The sequence below is a fragment of the Lepus europaeus genome, chromosome 8 (assembly GCF_033115175.1).
Source record: "Lepus europaeus isolate LE1 chromosome 8, mLepTim1.pri, whole genome shotgun sequence".
NCBI lineage: Eukaryota > Metazoa > Chordata > Mammalia > Lagomorpha > Leporidae > Lepus > Lepus europaeus.
The window spans coordinates 79,173,404-79,188,919 of record NC_084834.1 but is presented as its reverse complement, the minus strand read 5'-3'; the positions used below and the strand labels follow the sequence as shown (position 1 = coordinate 79,188,919).

The following is a 15,516-nucleotide window of genomic DNA, read 5'->3' as shown; positions in this document are numbered from 1 at the left end:
TCTCATCAGTCCACATTGGGCGGTGCAGATATTTCCCTCCACAACCACACTTTACCCCATTCCTTCCCCTCCTAGAGAACTGAATCACAGCAATGCTTCCCAGACAGTGGCAACAGCCTCACTGGAGAACTTGTCAGAAACACAAACTTTGAGCCCACCCTGGACCTACTAAGTCAGAAGTTTTAGGAATGGGGCAAACTCTGATGCAGGAAACAATCTGTGAACCACTGGATTAGAGACTTTGACAATTTCAAGAGAGAGATAATGAAGAAGAAAGACATAAGTCCAGGTAAGGTAGAACCAAGTTTATTCATGACAGCCTTGATTACAATCACTCTCAAGTGTAAAAAATAAAGGGTGATTAATTAAAATTTAAAACTCACTCGGACTTGCCGTTTGGCCTTTCGCTGGATGTCTCAAAGGGTGGGGATCTTGCCTGATTCTGAATCAACTGGTCAGATGGAGTTCACTGAGGTAATAAAAAAGACAAAAGTGCCAGTTGGAGAACTCAAGTCTTCTCCATGTTGGGATGACATTACAAAATGACAACTGTGGTGGGGCAGGGATGAAAGAAGATAACCTTACAGGCAGAATACAGAATGAGCATCTCTACCTACACAGAGACACAAACACACACATGCAGAATCCTACACACCCAAATGGTGGAGATGAGGTTTTGAAAGAATTCCTGTCCTTTCTCTAAGCAGATGGACACATCAGTTACTGCGGTGCCATCTGGGGGTGACGGTCCACGAAGTATGTTAAGCCAGCTGCCCAGTCGTGTGCCAGCACATGTGTCACCACTGTAAAACATGCCTATGGTGTCCCTAGCAATCCACACCCTAATATTTACCCCCCAGGAGGGCAGGATCCAATAGACACCAGTTGGATTGAAACCTGGGGAGCAAAACTTGTCCCTCCCACCCAGGGTGGGGCAGGGACAGCAGCACCTGGAAGTGGCTTCCCACCTTGTGTCTCAGAATATGTGCCCCACTCTCGTGCACTCCCTTCCAGAATATTTGTGCTTTGTTACCATCCTGACGGCTGCTCTATAGTAAGAGAACAGAAGGGGTTCCGGCCATGCACTATTTCCTTTTGTTAATAACAGCAAACAAAAACTGCAAGAAACACCCAATGGAGGCTTTTTGATTGCGTCAACACTGTTTTGGAATTGGCTTCAATTCCATTCAAAGAAGAGAAATGGGAAGGTGCAGGAGAGGCCACTGGAATGGACCCTGAGTCCGTGGAAGCATGTGCGATGGCACAGCTAGTACTTCCCAGCCAGGCTGGGATGCCACTCCGCATCCTCCCAAGGCTGTGAACCTATGGAATAAATGCGGACTGACAGTTCCAAAGGTCTGTAGGCAAGATGGCAGGAAAGGGAGACTATGGGTTCAGATTCATGCAGGTTACAGGTTAAGATTATTAAAAAAATTAATATTCAAGCTGAGTAAGAAAGCACTTTAAAATTTAAGAGGAACTGTTCATAGCTTTCACCTTTGGGAGACAAAGAACATGAAACAAAACAGTAAAACAACTCAGGGTAGTCCAGAATTTCCAAAGAATCCAACTACAGATTTGGTGGGGGAGGGTGAAGGAGGATTTCACTAATGCCTCTCATTAACTTCATTTTCTCCTTGGATTTTACGGATAAATAAAGCTCAATCATACTTAGAAAAAAGCTCAACCTGCTAAAATATGGCATCAATGAGTCTTCCAACACTTGCTGCTGACTGCCCGTGGGACATACCACCTCTCTGATAAGGAGACACCCCAGGACAGACCAAGGGTGCCCGCCTGAGTCACCAGCTGGATATGATCAAAAACTCTGAACCCAAACACAAGATGTTTTCTTCTTCAGTTTCTTGCAATAAATGTACGTGGTAGGATGCCAAAAAGCCACTGTGCTGCCAGGTAAGCGCTGCATTTCAAAGCAGATGAGCTTCTTCAGGTCGGAGGACAGAAGCAGTCCCTCGACGGGGGATGAGTAGTTGCTGAAGTAGAGGACAAGACTGAGTCTTCCGCAATTCCAAGCACAGCCAGGTCCCCCACCCTCCCTTCTTTTCTTTTTTGGTACACATCCAACCATCCATAACTCACGGCTACAGTAGAGATTCACGGCGCAACAACTTTCATACTGGTTATTTGTTTAAAAAAAAATTCTGTCAGTGAGCAGCATTGCCCAGGTTCACCCCCACGAAACAAGTTCTTGGCAGCTCCCTCAGGTGGGTTGCAGGAGGCCTCTGGATGCGGGTCTGTGCAGCGTGGGTATCAGTTCGGCACGTGGGAGGGTCGCAAAGGCTGGGTCTTACAGGTCCAGTGTCTTACAGGGCTGTAGCAAGGGCTCACCAGCTAGCCCTGACAGCTTCAATATCACTAACCAAATTCTGGGCCAGGCAGATCCCAAAAATCTGAGAAAAGAAAGAAAAGTGAGTCAAAGGGTGAAACTCCCAACTTCACTGAGCTTTCCCTTGGCCACTGTGTCCCATTTTTTTTTTCAATCATTCATATAAAGTTACATCCTTTGATCAATTCAGTGGGTATTAATATATTCACAAGGCTATGCAACTATCACGACTATCTAATTATACAACATTACCCCAGAAAGAAAACCCTGTACTCATCAGAGTCGTTTCCATCACCCCCTCCCTACAGCCTGGCAACCACTACTCTACCTATTGTGGACATTTCATGTAAGTGGAATCATACAGTATGGCTTTGCATCTTTTCTCATGTGATAAAATGTTTTCAGGGTTCAGATACATATACCAGTAAGTAGCTCAATTATTTTGGAGACACAGAGTGGACAATTTTCTTTTTTTGAAGGAACAGTATCAATTAAAGATCTTAAGTGCATTTTGGTAAAACTTCCAGGAAGGTTAAAAGTAACCCCAACATATGTGTTACCTGCCTTGGTGACCACAGAAGTCATCCCATGCCCGTGGGGAAATTAGCCTAAGCCTCAGCTCTCACTACCACTGTCTCCCAGGGTGTGTTTGTTAAGGAGATAGTCAGCCATGTCAGATTCGAGATGCAAGTTACTTATGTGGTCACTTAATTCTCTGATGGATTTCACCTGCTCATGCAGCTAATGCAGTCACTCAAGTGAGGGTCCCTTTGGTCAGAGGCCAGTTTGAGCATTTCTGGTAGAAGCGCACTCTCTCCACGTAGCCTACTCTCCCAGTGTTCTTCTCTGAGAGTGAAGATTTGGCCACCTCACTGGTTCTCCAACTTCATCGATTTCTCAGCAAGTTGCCTCTCCTGAGATAAGCTGTGTTGTCTTGGACATGGGCAGAGAGATGTAAAGGTTTATCTGGCAGTTGATGGCAGCCACTGGGTCCTTGAGATAGGTTTGATGCACTTGCAAAGGGGATGCCATTGTCATGGTGACTAAGGAGAGGTGTGGAGGGGGGTCAAAGGCAGTCAAATGGTACTGTGAAAAGGTGGAGAAGGGCTGACTGAGGGACAGGCCAGCTGCAGAACCAGTGCTAGGTTCCATCCAAGTACTTTGAAGCAGGAAGCCAAGGTGACTCTTTGTGAAGATTGGCTGGTTCATCCCTTCTGATGGCTCAATACTGCCCCTTCACATGGATGTGCTATGTGCTTATCCTCTTATCAGTTGGTAGATATTTTCATTGTTGCCACTTTTTGGTTACTGTGAATAATATGCTGTGGACAGTTGTGCAAATGTTTTTTATTTTTTATTTATTTTTTGTGAATGTGTGTTTTCAGTTCCTTTGGGGATATCCCTACAAGTAGAATTGATGGATCACAAGGTAATTCTATGTGTAACCTGTTAGGAACTACCAAATTGTTTTCAAAAGAGGCTGTACCAGTTTCATTCTCTCCAGCAATTTATAAAGGTTCTAATTTCTTCACATCTTCAACAATGCTTGTTATTGTCTGCCTTTTTCATTATAGTCATCTTCAAGGATGTGAAACAGTGTCTCACCATGATTTGGATTTACATTTTTAATGGCTAATGATTTTGGTATCTTTTTATGTATGTATTAGCCAATTTTATCTTCTTTGGAGAAATGTTGATGCTTATTTTAAAACTGGATTTTTCTTTTTATTGTTGACTATTTATAAAGTTGTTTATGCACTGCAGTTATTAGATCCTTATAGGATAATGATTTACAAATTTTTTTCTTCCATTTTGTGGGTTATATTTTCAATTTCTTGAGGGTATCATTTTCAATATAGAAGCTTTTAATTTTGATGAAGTCCTACTGATACACAATTTCTTTGGTTGGTGTTTTTGGTGTCATAGCTAAGAAAGCAATGCCTAATCTATAGCTATGAAGATCCACATTTATGTTTTCTTCTAGGGTCTCATAGTGAAGCTTCCCCAAGTCTTACCCTTACCACTGAGATCTCCTGACCAGTCATGTCTGTTCCCATGAAATATTATCAAGATCACAGAAATGATGGAATGTCAGCAGGTAACTACTTATCCAATTGACTTCTCTATCTTAAAATGGAAAAGTAGCTCTTAAATTTAGGCCTTTGATCTATGTTGAGTTAATATTTATATAAGCTGTGAAGTACATAGATATTCAGGTTTCCAGCACCATTTGCTGAAGAAAGACTGCTCTTTCTTTATTGAATGGGTTGGTTCCTTTGTCATAAATCAGCTGACCATTAATATATGGGTTTCTTTCTGGATTTTCAGCTCACTGATCTATAATGGCTAACCTTACTTGAGTACATGCCATCTTGTTTACTGTAGCTCTGCAGAAATTGGGAACTATGAGTTCTCCAACTTCTATTCATCTTTTTCAAGTTCCTTTTGGCTCTTCTGGGTCCTTTGTATTTCCATATGATTTCAGGACAGATTCATCTATTTTGGGCTAAAAAGGTGGCTAGAATTTTGATGGAGATTGCATGGACTCAGTAGATCAGTTTGAGTACTGTCACCTTTAACAACATTGTCTTGCCATCAGTGAACACAAGGTGTCTTTCCACTTATTTGCATCTTCCTTCACTTCTCTCGACTATGTGCCCTGTTTGTGACCCCACAAGGAAGGCAACACATCAACAATATGAACAGTCCAGCTCTTGAGAGTGCTTAGGAGGAAAGGTGGTCCAGAGAGAGAGAGAAAGGGTATTGTTAACTCTCTGAACCTCCCAAAAGCCTTATTCTTACCACGGAGACCTACTTCTGACAATTCCCATCTGCCCCAGTTATCACAGTGAGCCCAGGGACATGATGGAATGCCAGCAGGCTACTGCTGACCCAATTGATTTCTCCATCTTGAAAACAAAAACAGGTTTCGTAAAGTATACAGGATCTAAAGCCAGAACCTTAATACAGCACAGAACAAATACTTTAGTTCTATTCCCAAGCCATCTAATGTGTCTTACAAGCTATGACAGTAGGTGATTAAGCAAAGCTCCTGTCCTGAGAGAGCTCCCCCAGGGGATCCTTTCCCTGTGATATCCACAAAGAACCTTTGTCTTACCTGCAGCAATGCAATGCCTATGAATATGCCAGCCACAATGGTTAAATTGTCCTGCAACCACTTCTCAAACTGGGGCACACAGCCTTTTGTGTAGATTACAATCTGCTGGTCAACTTCCTTTATAAAGGAAAAGAAGATCAAAGTGTCACACAGACAGCACCAATCATGCAAAAGCTCCTCCAACACTCTTTGTGCTAAGCAACAACAAAATGAGGTCCACTTACTGGTTTTTGCCTGGCATCATAGCCACACTGAGTGTTGATGACATCTTCCTGGTGAAGAAGAAAAGAGAAAGCTGTAACTCACTCTTGTTATACAGAGTGCCCTCCTGGGAATGAGCAGAAGAGCCCTGTGATATGTCAGTAAGACAATGTGTATCTTAGCAGACAGACCATGGCACTGTGGTGAACACTGTATATCTTCACCTTATGTCATTATCATAAGAATCTTGAGAAGCAGGTAAGTTTCTCCTGTTTTACAAATGGAGAAAACCTGCGGCTGAGGGAATACTAGAAAGGATTTGGCAGAGGTACACAGAGTGTAGGGACCCGGAGTCACAGGTTAAAACCACATTGAAGGGGCATGATAACTATCTCCATTTAGGCTCTTCTTGGGGGGATTTCTATACTTAAATTATTTTTAACTAGTTTATTTTTTAATTTACATTGTAGTCAAAGGCTTAATGGCTCCACTAAATAAAGAATTTAACAAATAAAAAGTCCACAGTCCAGCAGGAAAATAGGAAAGGGCTATAACAATAGTCAAATGAAAAGATGTTCAACTTGACTTGTATAAATTTAAAAGTACCACAGTAGTATACAACTCCTATCAATTTGTTGAATAAATATTTAAACAAAGACAAAACACTATTTGCAACAGAACTAATAGACATGGGCTGGCTTGCCTGCCTTCCTCTCTTTTCTACATATAAGGGAGAACATGCAATATTTGTCTTTCTGTGTCTGGCTTATTCCACTCAACATCACGTCCTTCAGATCCAACCACTCTGCAGCAAATGACAGAATTTGATTATTTTTTTACAGTTGAATAATATTCCAGGTGTCTACATTTTAATCTATATACTTCTGCTTTACTTAAATGGTTTTTCAATGGGAATGCTTCACTTTAATAACTAAAAACCAAAATGGCACCCTGCTTACATACCACACAGTTCCTAGGGCCTCATCAGAAACATGGTTCTGCTTTTCTGGGTTAGCTTATTTCCCCCTGTACAAGGAGTGGGGGTGCTGTGATTAGCTTTGAGTTTATGGAGCGAGGTCTCTTTACTCAGAGGATCTGGCTTTCAGAGGGAGGCCCAACACCTTCTAACAGTCTTCAGAGTTCTAACAGAAGCGAATATCGGACAGGAGCTGTGGGCGGGGAGAGCCCAGATAGGGGCTGGAACAGGTGCCTCAGGCCCTGAGCCCACTGCTGTGCTGCCAGTTGGCCGTTCTCAGAGGAGAGAGGGGAAGGAACCAGTGGGGAAGGCCTCAGAACACCATCCCGAGTGAGTCTCAACCTCCTTCAGAGCCATAGAAACAGGCAGGGCTGAGCCCCGCGGGTAGGGCAGGCCTGCTTCCCCACCTCAGACCATGGCCCCTGCTAACCAGCCAGGCTTCCGCCTAGCACCTTCCACCTCTGCACTCAGTGCTCTGCTGGTTGGTGGATGGGCAGGTCTGGGGAGGACACTTAGGGCCTGAAAGGCCAGGGGCAGGCTGAAGAGTCCCCAGAGGGCTGAGGTTACGAGCATGCAGGGGCGAGAGCAGCAGTGACTCTCACGCTTGCTTTTCCGACACTCAACTCTGGTGGCCTTTCACGTATGATGAGTTGTGTCTGAAGTCATCCTAGGAACCAGGCACATGAGTCGGCCCCCCAAACCACCAAACACGTAGTAGAAAGGGGTGGCTGATGAACAGGTTTTACATTTATGTTTACTATATGTGTTCCAAACACATCTAATTTGGAAAATAAAATACAAGCTGCAATTGCCATGGTCATTAGGACATCCAAGAGTCTGAGTGGTTCTGGTCGTCCCACCATACAGTCCAGCCCTATCTCGTCTCAGACTCTCCACCTGTTCCTAATACTTTGCCCAGAACTAAGTGGGGACAAAGACACCAAGCAGAGAGCTCGCCTATGAGCCTGTCCTCCTGAAGAAGGAACAACAGGTAACACAGCAGGTGCCTGGCTTTGCCGCTGCTCCACTCCATCAATGGCAGGCCCTGGGATTCTCCAGGTGCCTTGGCTTCTTCCCCAGAAAAAGGGGGACAATGGTGGAGGCTGCTGATGGCAATGTCCTGAATGTGAATGAGCTAACGCCCATGAAGGCTCAGAACAGGAACCATCGCAGGGTGCTAAGTGAACCTCGGCGATGAGGACTCCTACCAGGAAGATCTGAGCGCTACACCCCCTACACAAGCTACAATGATGAATAAGCAGATGAGAAGCAGTTTCAGGAAGAGAACCATCGTGCCCATCCCACACGCACTCAAGGGGATGCTCAGCACAGGCCCGCAGGGGGCTGGTGCTCACTTACTGCTGGGTCTTTAGTGCAACAGGAGAAGGGCACGCCGCATCGCTCTCGACTTGCATTGGAATCTGTGCAATTGAAGTAAATATTTAGGTTCCAATCATCAGCTCCAAAAGCCCCACAGCACTGCCACTAGAGCAAACAGGAGAGAATTAGAACATCTCACCTTGGAGGCGACCAGGTGCCCACACTCACACCCGCCAGAACAACACCCGGCTTCGGCCAGCTCTAACCTTCTCTGCTCTATTAGAATTTAAGTCACACGGAGCCTAAATGACCCCTGTCAAAGCTTCCAAAGTAATTCGGCCTGAAGGTCTGTAAGGATGTGTTGGCCTCTGGTTTACACGACTGGGGAGACCCATCGTGTTGGCAGAAGAAGGGCTGACAGCTGCTTGGCAGGGCCCAGTTAGAACAAGATCTGTTTGGATTGAGTACACTCTAGAAGGAGAAATGAGAACATTCCAGAAGCACAGACAAGACATGAACAGTAGCAGTGTCTTGGAGGAGGCAACTGGGGCTATGGGTTGGGTACCCAGAAGCCTTAAAATTTTTTGATTTGTGTTTTAACAGCAGTTTCTAAAACAATGTTTTACTGAGGTATGACTAACATGCAATAAAATGCATATCTTCAAAGTGTGTAATTCAATAAGTTTCAACAGCTGTATACATCACCAAGCCACCACAATTCAAAGAGTGAACCTATCCATCGGCCCCCAATGTTCTAGGGACTTATTTTCATATCTGTTTCTACTCTGAACATTTTTTTAAAGAGCATGTGTTTACATTTCCAACTTTAAAAAGCCAGTGACCTAATTAAAATAAAACAAACAAGTTGTTAACATTGGTGCATCATGAAGGGACCCTGATTTTTCCACAAGCCCAAACCCCACTCCCCTGAGTAAGACTCTCTTTATTTCTCTCAGTTAAATAAATTATCAAGCCTGGATCACGCTATGGCGTTCAGGAACAATAGCTACTTCAAAACATTACGTTCCATGACAGAAACCTAAAATCACATGAAATAACAGCATTTCCACATCAAGCTGACAGCATCCCCGGGGAAGGTGTAAGCGTGTCTCTTCACGCTCATCTGTTCCTCCCGGGGCTTGGCTCGTGCATCCCCAGACGTGGCTACAAAGCTCCATCAGGTCTGTCATTTCTCAGAGATGAGACAGGGCTCAATCCCACACCCCAGCTACAGCTTACGCCACACAACCATTGATGCTATGCAACAAAACCGAGACAACTCAGCTCAGTGCCAAGTGCCGAAAGCAGAAGGGTGGCCTCCCTCATGGTCGGTGCCCGTGCCGCCGAGGTTGCCCTCTAGCTGGGCGGCTCCAGCTCATTCTGGAAAATTGTCTAACCCCAAGAAGGTCACTGGCCTCTTGGGCTCTTATTGGCCATGAACGTTAATGGCATAGACACTGCCAACCAGGCCCACTTGGCTTATCCAATCTCTCGGTGCAGGGGAAAAAATGACCAGTTTGTCCAGTGACACTTCATACCTAATACACAGCCACGTGCATTTCATTAGATGCCATCACCATCTCATGAGTGAGCCTGTAGCTGGTATGATTTCCACTTTAGTTCTGGGGAAATAAGTCAAGGCCCCATCAGCCCGCGGTCATAGAGCTAATCAGATTTTGGCACCAGCCCTGTGTCTTCGGGCCCCTTGTTTATTCCATTTTGTATTCTGAGCATAGCTTCCCCTTTGGTGTACACTGCAGGAACCATCACACAGTTGTGGACAGAGACCTGGAGTCGGCCAGTCCAGCGTGCACAGCTTCCTCACTTGTGAGAAGCCTTTAGGCCTCAGGAGTTTCTTAACTTGTGGTTTCAACTACATGTGTTATGATAACATCCAGCTCACCATACTGTGGGAAACTTGTAGACAAACATCCTATTAAGTACATTGTTATGGGCTGTGAGACGTGGAGGTAAGAAACAAGAAAGGAGCCATATTTAATAATCAAATAAAACTGTAAACCTTTAACAAAGCAATGTCCTTCAAATGTTGATAGGAAAGGACAACTGTAATTGTAACCTTTTGCTTAGGAATCTTCTTTGTTCTTCTAATTCAATATAAATTGAAACAATAAAAATGGGATATTTCTTCTTAGGCTGCAAAGCCTCTATGCCATAGAGGAAGTCAGAAAACAATAAACAAAAGAGCAAACAAACAGAAAACCATGCACCCAAGGCAGAGGCAGCTTCCAGCTGGCAGAGATGCAGGAGCCAGGAAGAGTTTTCACTTGGGGTCATCATTTTGAGAAGATTTCCAACTTGAAAATAAACCAAATTTAAACTTACATATTCCTGGGTGAAGTCTATGAGGTTTTGCAAATCAATGTCATCTCTGTACGCTCTGATGTTGTTGTTTATAAAGAAATACAGCTGGTCTTTGATCCAGTCTTTGAAAACAAATGCCAGAACCCCAGCAGTAAGCTCCAGGAAGAAAATAATTCCCAGGAACACAGAAAACTAGGACAAAAGACACATACACAGGGAACAGTTATAAGGGCTACTGTGATCATATAGTTAAATGGTTCCGCTCTGAAAAGCTTTGTAATTACATTCAATTGTTACACATCTCCAAAGCAGATGATCTTCAGTTTCTTAAGGCTCATTAATACAGTATTACACTCCAAGAAAGGAGTTCTAAAAATTAAAAATAATTTTATAATCACATTTTAGGATCTCTGGTGTTCCATTTGGTAATTAACCAATAAACCCACAAGCAAACATGAATAATAGGAATTTCTCATTAGACCCACATTGAGGCCTAATGAGTTTCTCATGATTAATGTACTGCCAGATGCTTCAACAATGACCTGCCCCCAACTCTAGTAAGCTTTTTCTCACTCAAAAGATAGCCTATTCCATTATTTTAAGGTCACCTGCCATTTGTTATTGTGGCCTTGATTCTGGGTGCAACCTATTGCTTTTATGGACTCAGACACCATTTTAATTCCCATTTTGCACCTGCTGTACCACATAAAATAACAGATCTGTTCATCTTAGATGAAGAGGTCAAAGAGGAAGTTGGGAGGTGGGAGTGGGAGTGGGGAGTGACTGTGACAACAAGATAATTTCCCAGCATGGAAACAAAACCCCTGGGTTAAGGGCTTTCTCAGGAATGCTAGACATGCACACCTTCCCCTGGGAAGCACCAGGCTCAGGAAACATTTTAAATAACATCAAACTGCAGCCAAAGGCGGACTCCCGGCTCTCTGACGCAACAGGAGCTGAAAGGGAGCAGCCATAAAGCAGTGCGGTAATTGTCTAGAACTCCAGAGAAACTTCCTGCCCATCAGAACACTCGGAAAAGCCTCCTCTTAGTCATACCACCTTCTTGTTGCCACCCATGGTTCTGTCTACCTCCCACCACCTCCACATGCTGACCCTTCTCAAACCCTTGCACTACAATGGAGAAATGGGGCTGCGAAGGGCCACCCCAGCTGGGCTGAGGTCCTGGAGGCTGCAGAGAGCGAAAGGCAAGGCGGGCAGAGGGGGCCGAGCAGTCTGCAGTCTGTGTATTCAGCAAGGAGACATCAAACAGCCAGACAGCATTGGTGGAGGGGTACAGCCACACAGTGAACTGATTAAAGGGATACAGGGCCAAATGCCCATGGTTATTCATTCAGCAAACATCTACTGAATGACTCCCTTGCAGATGCAAGGATGAGGAAGACCATACCCTGCCTTCAAAGACCTCAGGTGACTTGGGGGCAGGGAGGGTGGGAGAGGCCAGTGGGGTGGGGTGACTGCACGTCGGTTGTCCTGTATTGGACAGCGCCCCTCCAGGGTGCCAAGTGCCAGACTCAGTGGTAGAGGACAGGACTGGGGAGTGGAAGGAGGAAATCACTGCCTAGCAGAGTCTAGGACCCCACGGTTTCGGCCCCCACTCTAGATCCTCCAGCCCCGTCTCTCAGGTTTCCATGGAACTCCTGGTAATTGTCTGTGATGAGTTGACTAGAAATAGCTTCTAAACAGTTCTTAATTATCATCGGCAGTACCAACTTCAAATTAAGCATTTCTCAATCTACAAAACAGGGCAAGCGGGGGGAAAAAATACATCACATTTGCTCGATGCCTGCCCCTGGTATCAAGCAACTCCCATGTCTTTAATGGGCACTCCCCTATGCATGTAAATAGGACTGTTCTCACACCATGGAAACAATCAAATCACAGTGAGCGCGCATGACTGCACACTTAAAACACCAACATGGAAATCAGCCCCGGTTTTAATTAGATTTTTGTTCTCACCTCCATAAAGGTTAGGTAAGTTCATTTTCCAGCTCCTCTGGTAAATTTTCTCATCATGTTACTTAATATACATATAAAAAATTGAGTCCAGGGGCTGGCACTGTGGCGCAGCAGGGTAAGCCACTATCTGCAGCGCCTGCATCCCATATGGATGCCAGTTCAAGTCCCGGCTGCTCCGTTTTAGAACCAGCTCTCTACTAATGTGCCTGGGAAAGCAGCAGAAGACAGCCCAGGTGTTTCGGCCTCTGTTCCCAAGGGGGAAACCTGGAAGAAGCTCCTGGCTCTTGGCTTTAGATCGCCCCAGCTCCTACTGTTGCAGCCATTTGTGGAGTGAACCAGAGGACGGAAGACTTCTCTCTCTGTAACCTGACTTTCAAATAAATAAATAAATAAATAAATAAATCTTTTTTAAAAATTGGGTCAAAACTCAATTCATATAAAATATATGGCAGAGACTTTCAAGCCCCAGGCCCTATGAGTTAGCTTACCCTAAAAGGGTAGAAACTGATTGGAGCTTCATCCACAGGCCTCAGCCAAAGTTAGGAAACTCCATTTTTATTTCCTAGTTGCTTGCTGCCTGGATTTTCCTTTAGCAGTTCTCCTGGTCTTATATATATATCAGGTTTTTTCCCCTTAAGATTTACTTATTTGAAAGGCAGAGTTAGAGAGAAAGAGAAAGAGGAAGAGAAAGAGAGAGAGAGAGAGGGAGGGAGGGAGAGAGAGAGATCTTCCAACTACTGGTTCAATCCCTAAATGGCTGCAGTGGTTAGAACCAGTCCAAGCAGAAGCTAGGTGCCAGAAACTCCATCCTGGTCTCCCATGTTGACAGCACAGGCCCAAGTACTTGCGCCATCATCCACTGCTTTCCCAGGCTTCTTAGCAGGGAGCTGGACTAGAAGTAGAACAGCTAGGACTCAAATCAGTGCTGCAATATGGGATGCCGGTGTAAACAAGCTGTGGCTTAACCCACTGTGCTACACCAGCCCCATGACATCAGATCCTTAAGGATGTTTGGGGTCCAGTGGACATTTACTGCCTAATTATCTCATAGCTCGTGCTCAAAGGATATTCTGGGCCCAGTTACAAAACTTATTTATTTGATAAGCAGAGAGAAGACCAGACTGACAGACTGACAGAAATCATTCCCATCTGCTGGTTCACTACTCTACTTCATGCCTGCAATGGCTGGGGCGGGGCTGGACCAAATCTGGGAGCACAGTCCAGCTCTCCTCTGTGGGTGGCAGGATTTCAGTTACTTGAGCCACCACTGCTCAAGAACTGAGCATTAGTAGGAAGCTGGACTCGGGAGCTGGAGCTGTGCCTGGAACTCCAGGACTCCAAAATGGAACATGAGTATCTTAAATGTCAGGCTATGGGTATTCTGGGACAGTTTTCATGGTTTGTGCTAAATGTAGAGGGAGGCCATTTTTACATATTCTCCAAGACTAAAAAAAAATCAGAAAAAAAATATAATTCTTTATTTCCAATAGAGAACTTTGTAAATTAAGGTGCTGATTTTGAGAAATGTGTCTATTTCTGAGTGTTCAATTAACTCCATTATCTTCAATACAAAAACAAAGTCTACTAAAGGTACTACCATTATAAAAGAAACCATATCCAACTAAATCATATTAAAGGGCTGGCTTCCCTTCAAAGTTTGGAAATTAAAGCTTAATCTGATCAAAGAGTAGCAGCAGGTATGATAGGGCCCAATCAGACTACAGAAAGCTGAGTGGGGTGAGCTCAGTACTTGGAAGTACCTCATTGCAAGAAGACTGGCAGGTTGGCAGATCATGGTCAAGGACAAAGCCATCCTGAGAGCTCCACGGCTCTCTGTGAAGTATTTGTGAGAAAAAGGAGGGACCTGGCACATAAGGCAGATGGAGACTTGGGAATCAAGCCATTCCTGCCATAGACCCATGTATACAGAACAGAGAACCAGCTGCTCATTAAATTAAACATAAGACCAATTACCCCTAGCGCTTCCCTGTTAGCGTGTTTCATGTCAACCTGCAGATGAAACAGCCTCCCAGAGCTTCTGTGAGCCACAGTTGCCCAAAATAGAACCTGGCTGCCCTGGGTGAGGCGGAATGAGATCCCTGTTCTTGGGGATCTCATCACAAAGATGCCAGGAGATGCTGTGGTGCAATGCTGGGGAAGACACTCACAGACTGCACGGCCACCAGAGATCTGGATTAGTTATCCTAGGATATGCTCTTGTTTTTTTTTTTTATTTTTAAGATTTATTTTTTATTTAGACATCAGAGAGAGAGAGAGAGAAAGAGAGAGAGAGATCCTCCATCTCTCAGTTCACTCATTTCAGTTCACTCCCCAGATGGCCACAACAGCCAGGACTGGGCCAGGCTGAAGCCAGGAGCCAGGAGCTTCTTGCAGGTCTCCCACCCACATGGGTGCAGGGGCCCAAGCACTTGGGCCATCTTCCACTGCTTCTCCCAGGCCATTAGCAGGGAGCTACTTGGGAAATGGAGCATCCAGGACACCAACCAGTGCCCACATATGACAGCATCACAGGAGCAGCTTGACCTGCCACACCACAGCACCAGCCCCTATGCTCTTGTTTAAAATGGAGATGTCCCCAGATGGTATCGTGCCAACAAGGGCTGGGAATGGCTCTAGTAATAGGTGATAGATGATACAGTACAACGGTTTTCTGGAAATCCCCACCACCTTGCCTCACCGTAGAAATGTGGGGCCTTTTGATTGCCTACTTCTTCTTGGAAAGAGGGCGGATGCTTCACATTCAGGACTGTGATTGACTCGTCCACCGGAATGCCAGCTCCACACTGACAGGCACATCATGCTGGGCCTTGGCTGTGTTTACAGACCCATTTTAGATACATGTACGTAAGCACATGCCATGCGTTCTGCTCTGGAAGCGATCTCCAAAGCATAGCGTTCACGTTCATCCCCGACTGTCACTTTTAATCACTCCTTTACTCCCTGATTAATACCCCCAAATATCCTGTAAAGACTCTAAAAATTATGCCACTCACACAAAGGAGACCTTCGTACTGAGTTCAAGGGAGATTTACCTTTCACTATTTCTCCATTTTCAACAAAACCTACTGCTTGACAGATTTAACCTGGACAGGCCATAGTCACTATGCTTACACCTGATTTCTCTAAGCCATGGCCTGCACAGCTTTCTAATTACCACTTGCAAAGGGGAAATAGGAGAAAAATTACTTAAAAGGATAATTATACATAAAACTTATATTAATCACATCATAGAAA

At 44.7% G+C, this 15,516-nt stretch overlaps 1 protein-coding gene across 1 annotated transcript in view; it reads right to left on the bottom strand.

Annotated features, from left to right (window-relative positions):
* Positions 1-292: 292 nt before the first annotated feature.
* Positions 293-15,516, bottom strand: part of TSPAN5 (tetraspanin 5) — a 190,184-nt gene continuing 174,960 nt past the window's right edge. The window contains exons 4-8 of the mRNA XM_062199843.1: positions 10,306-10,476; positions 8,002-8,127; positions 5,690-5,737; positions 5,466-5,582; positions 293-2,411 (exon numbers count right to left, since the gene is read on the bottom strand). Coding sequence (XP_062055827.1) covers positions 2,346-2,411; positions 5,466-5,582; positions 5,690-5,737; positions 8,002-8,127; positions 10,306-10,476 — 528 coding nt within the window. The 3' untranslated portion in view covers positions 293-2,345. The remainder of the gene's footprint in view (positions 2,412-5,465; positions 5,583-5,689; positions 5,738-8,001; positions 8,128-10,305; positions 10,477-15,516) is intronic.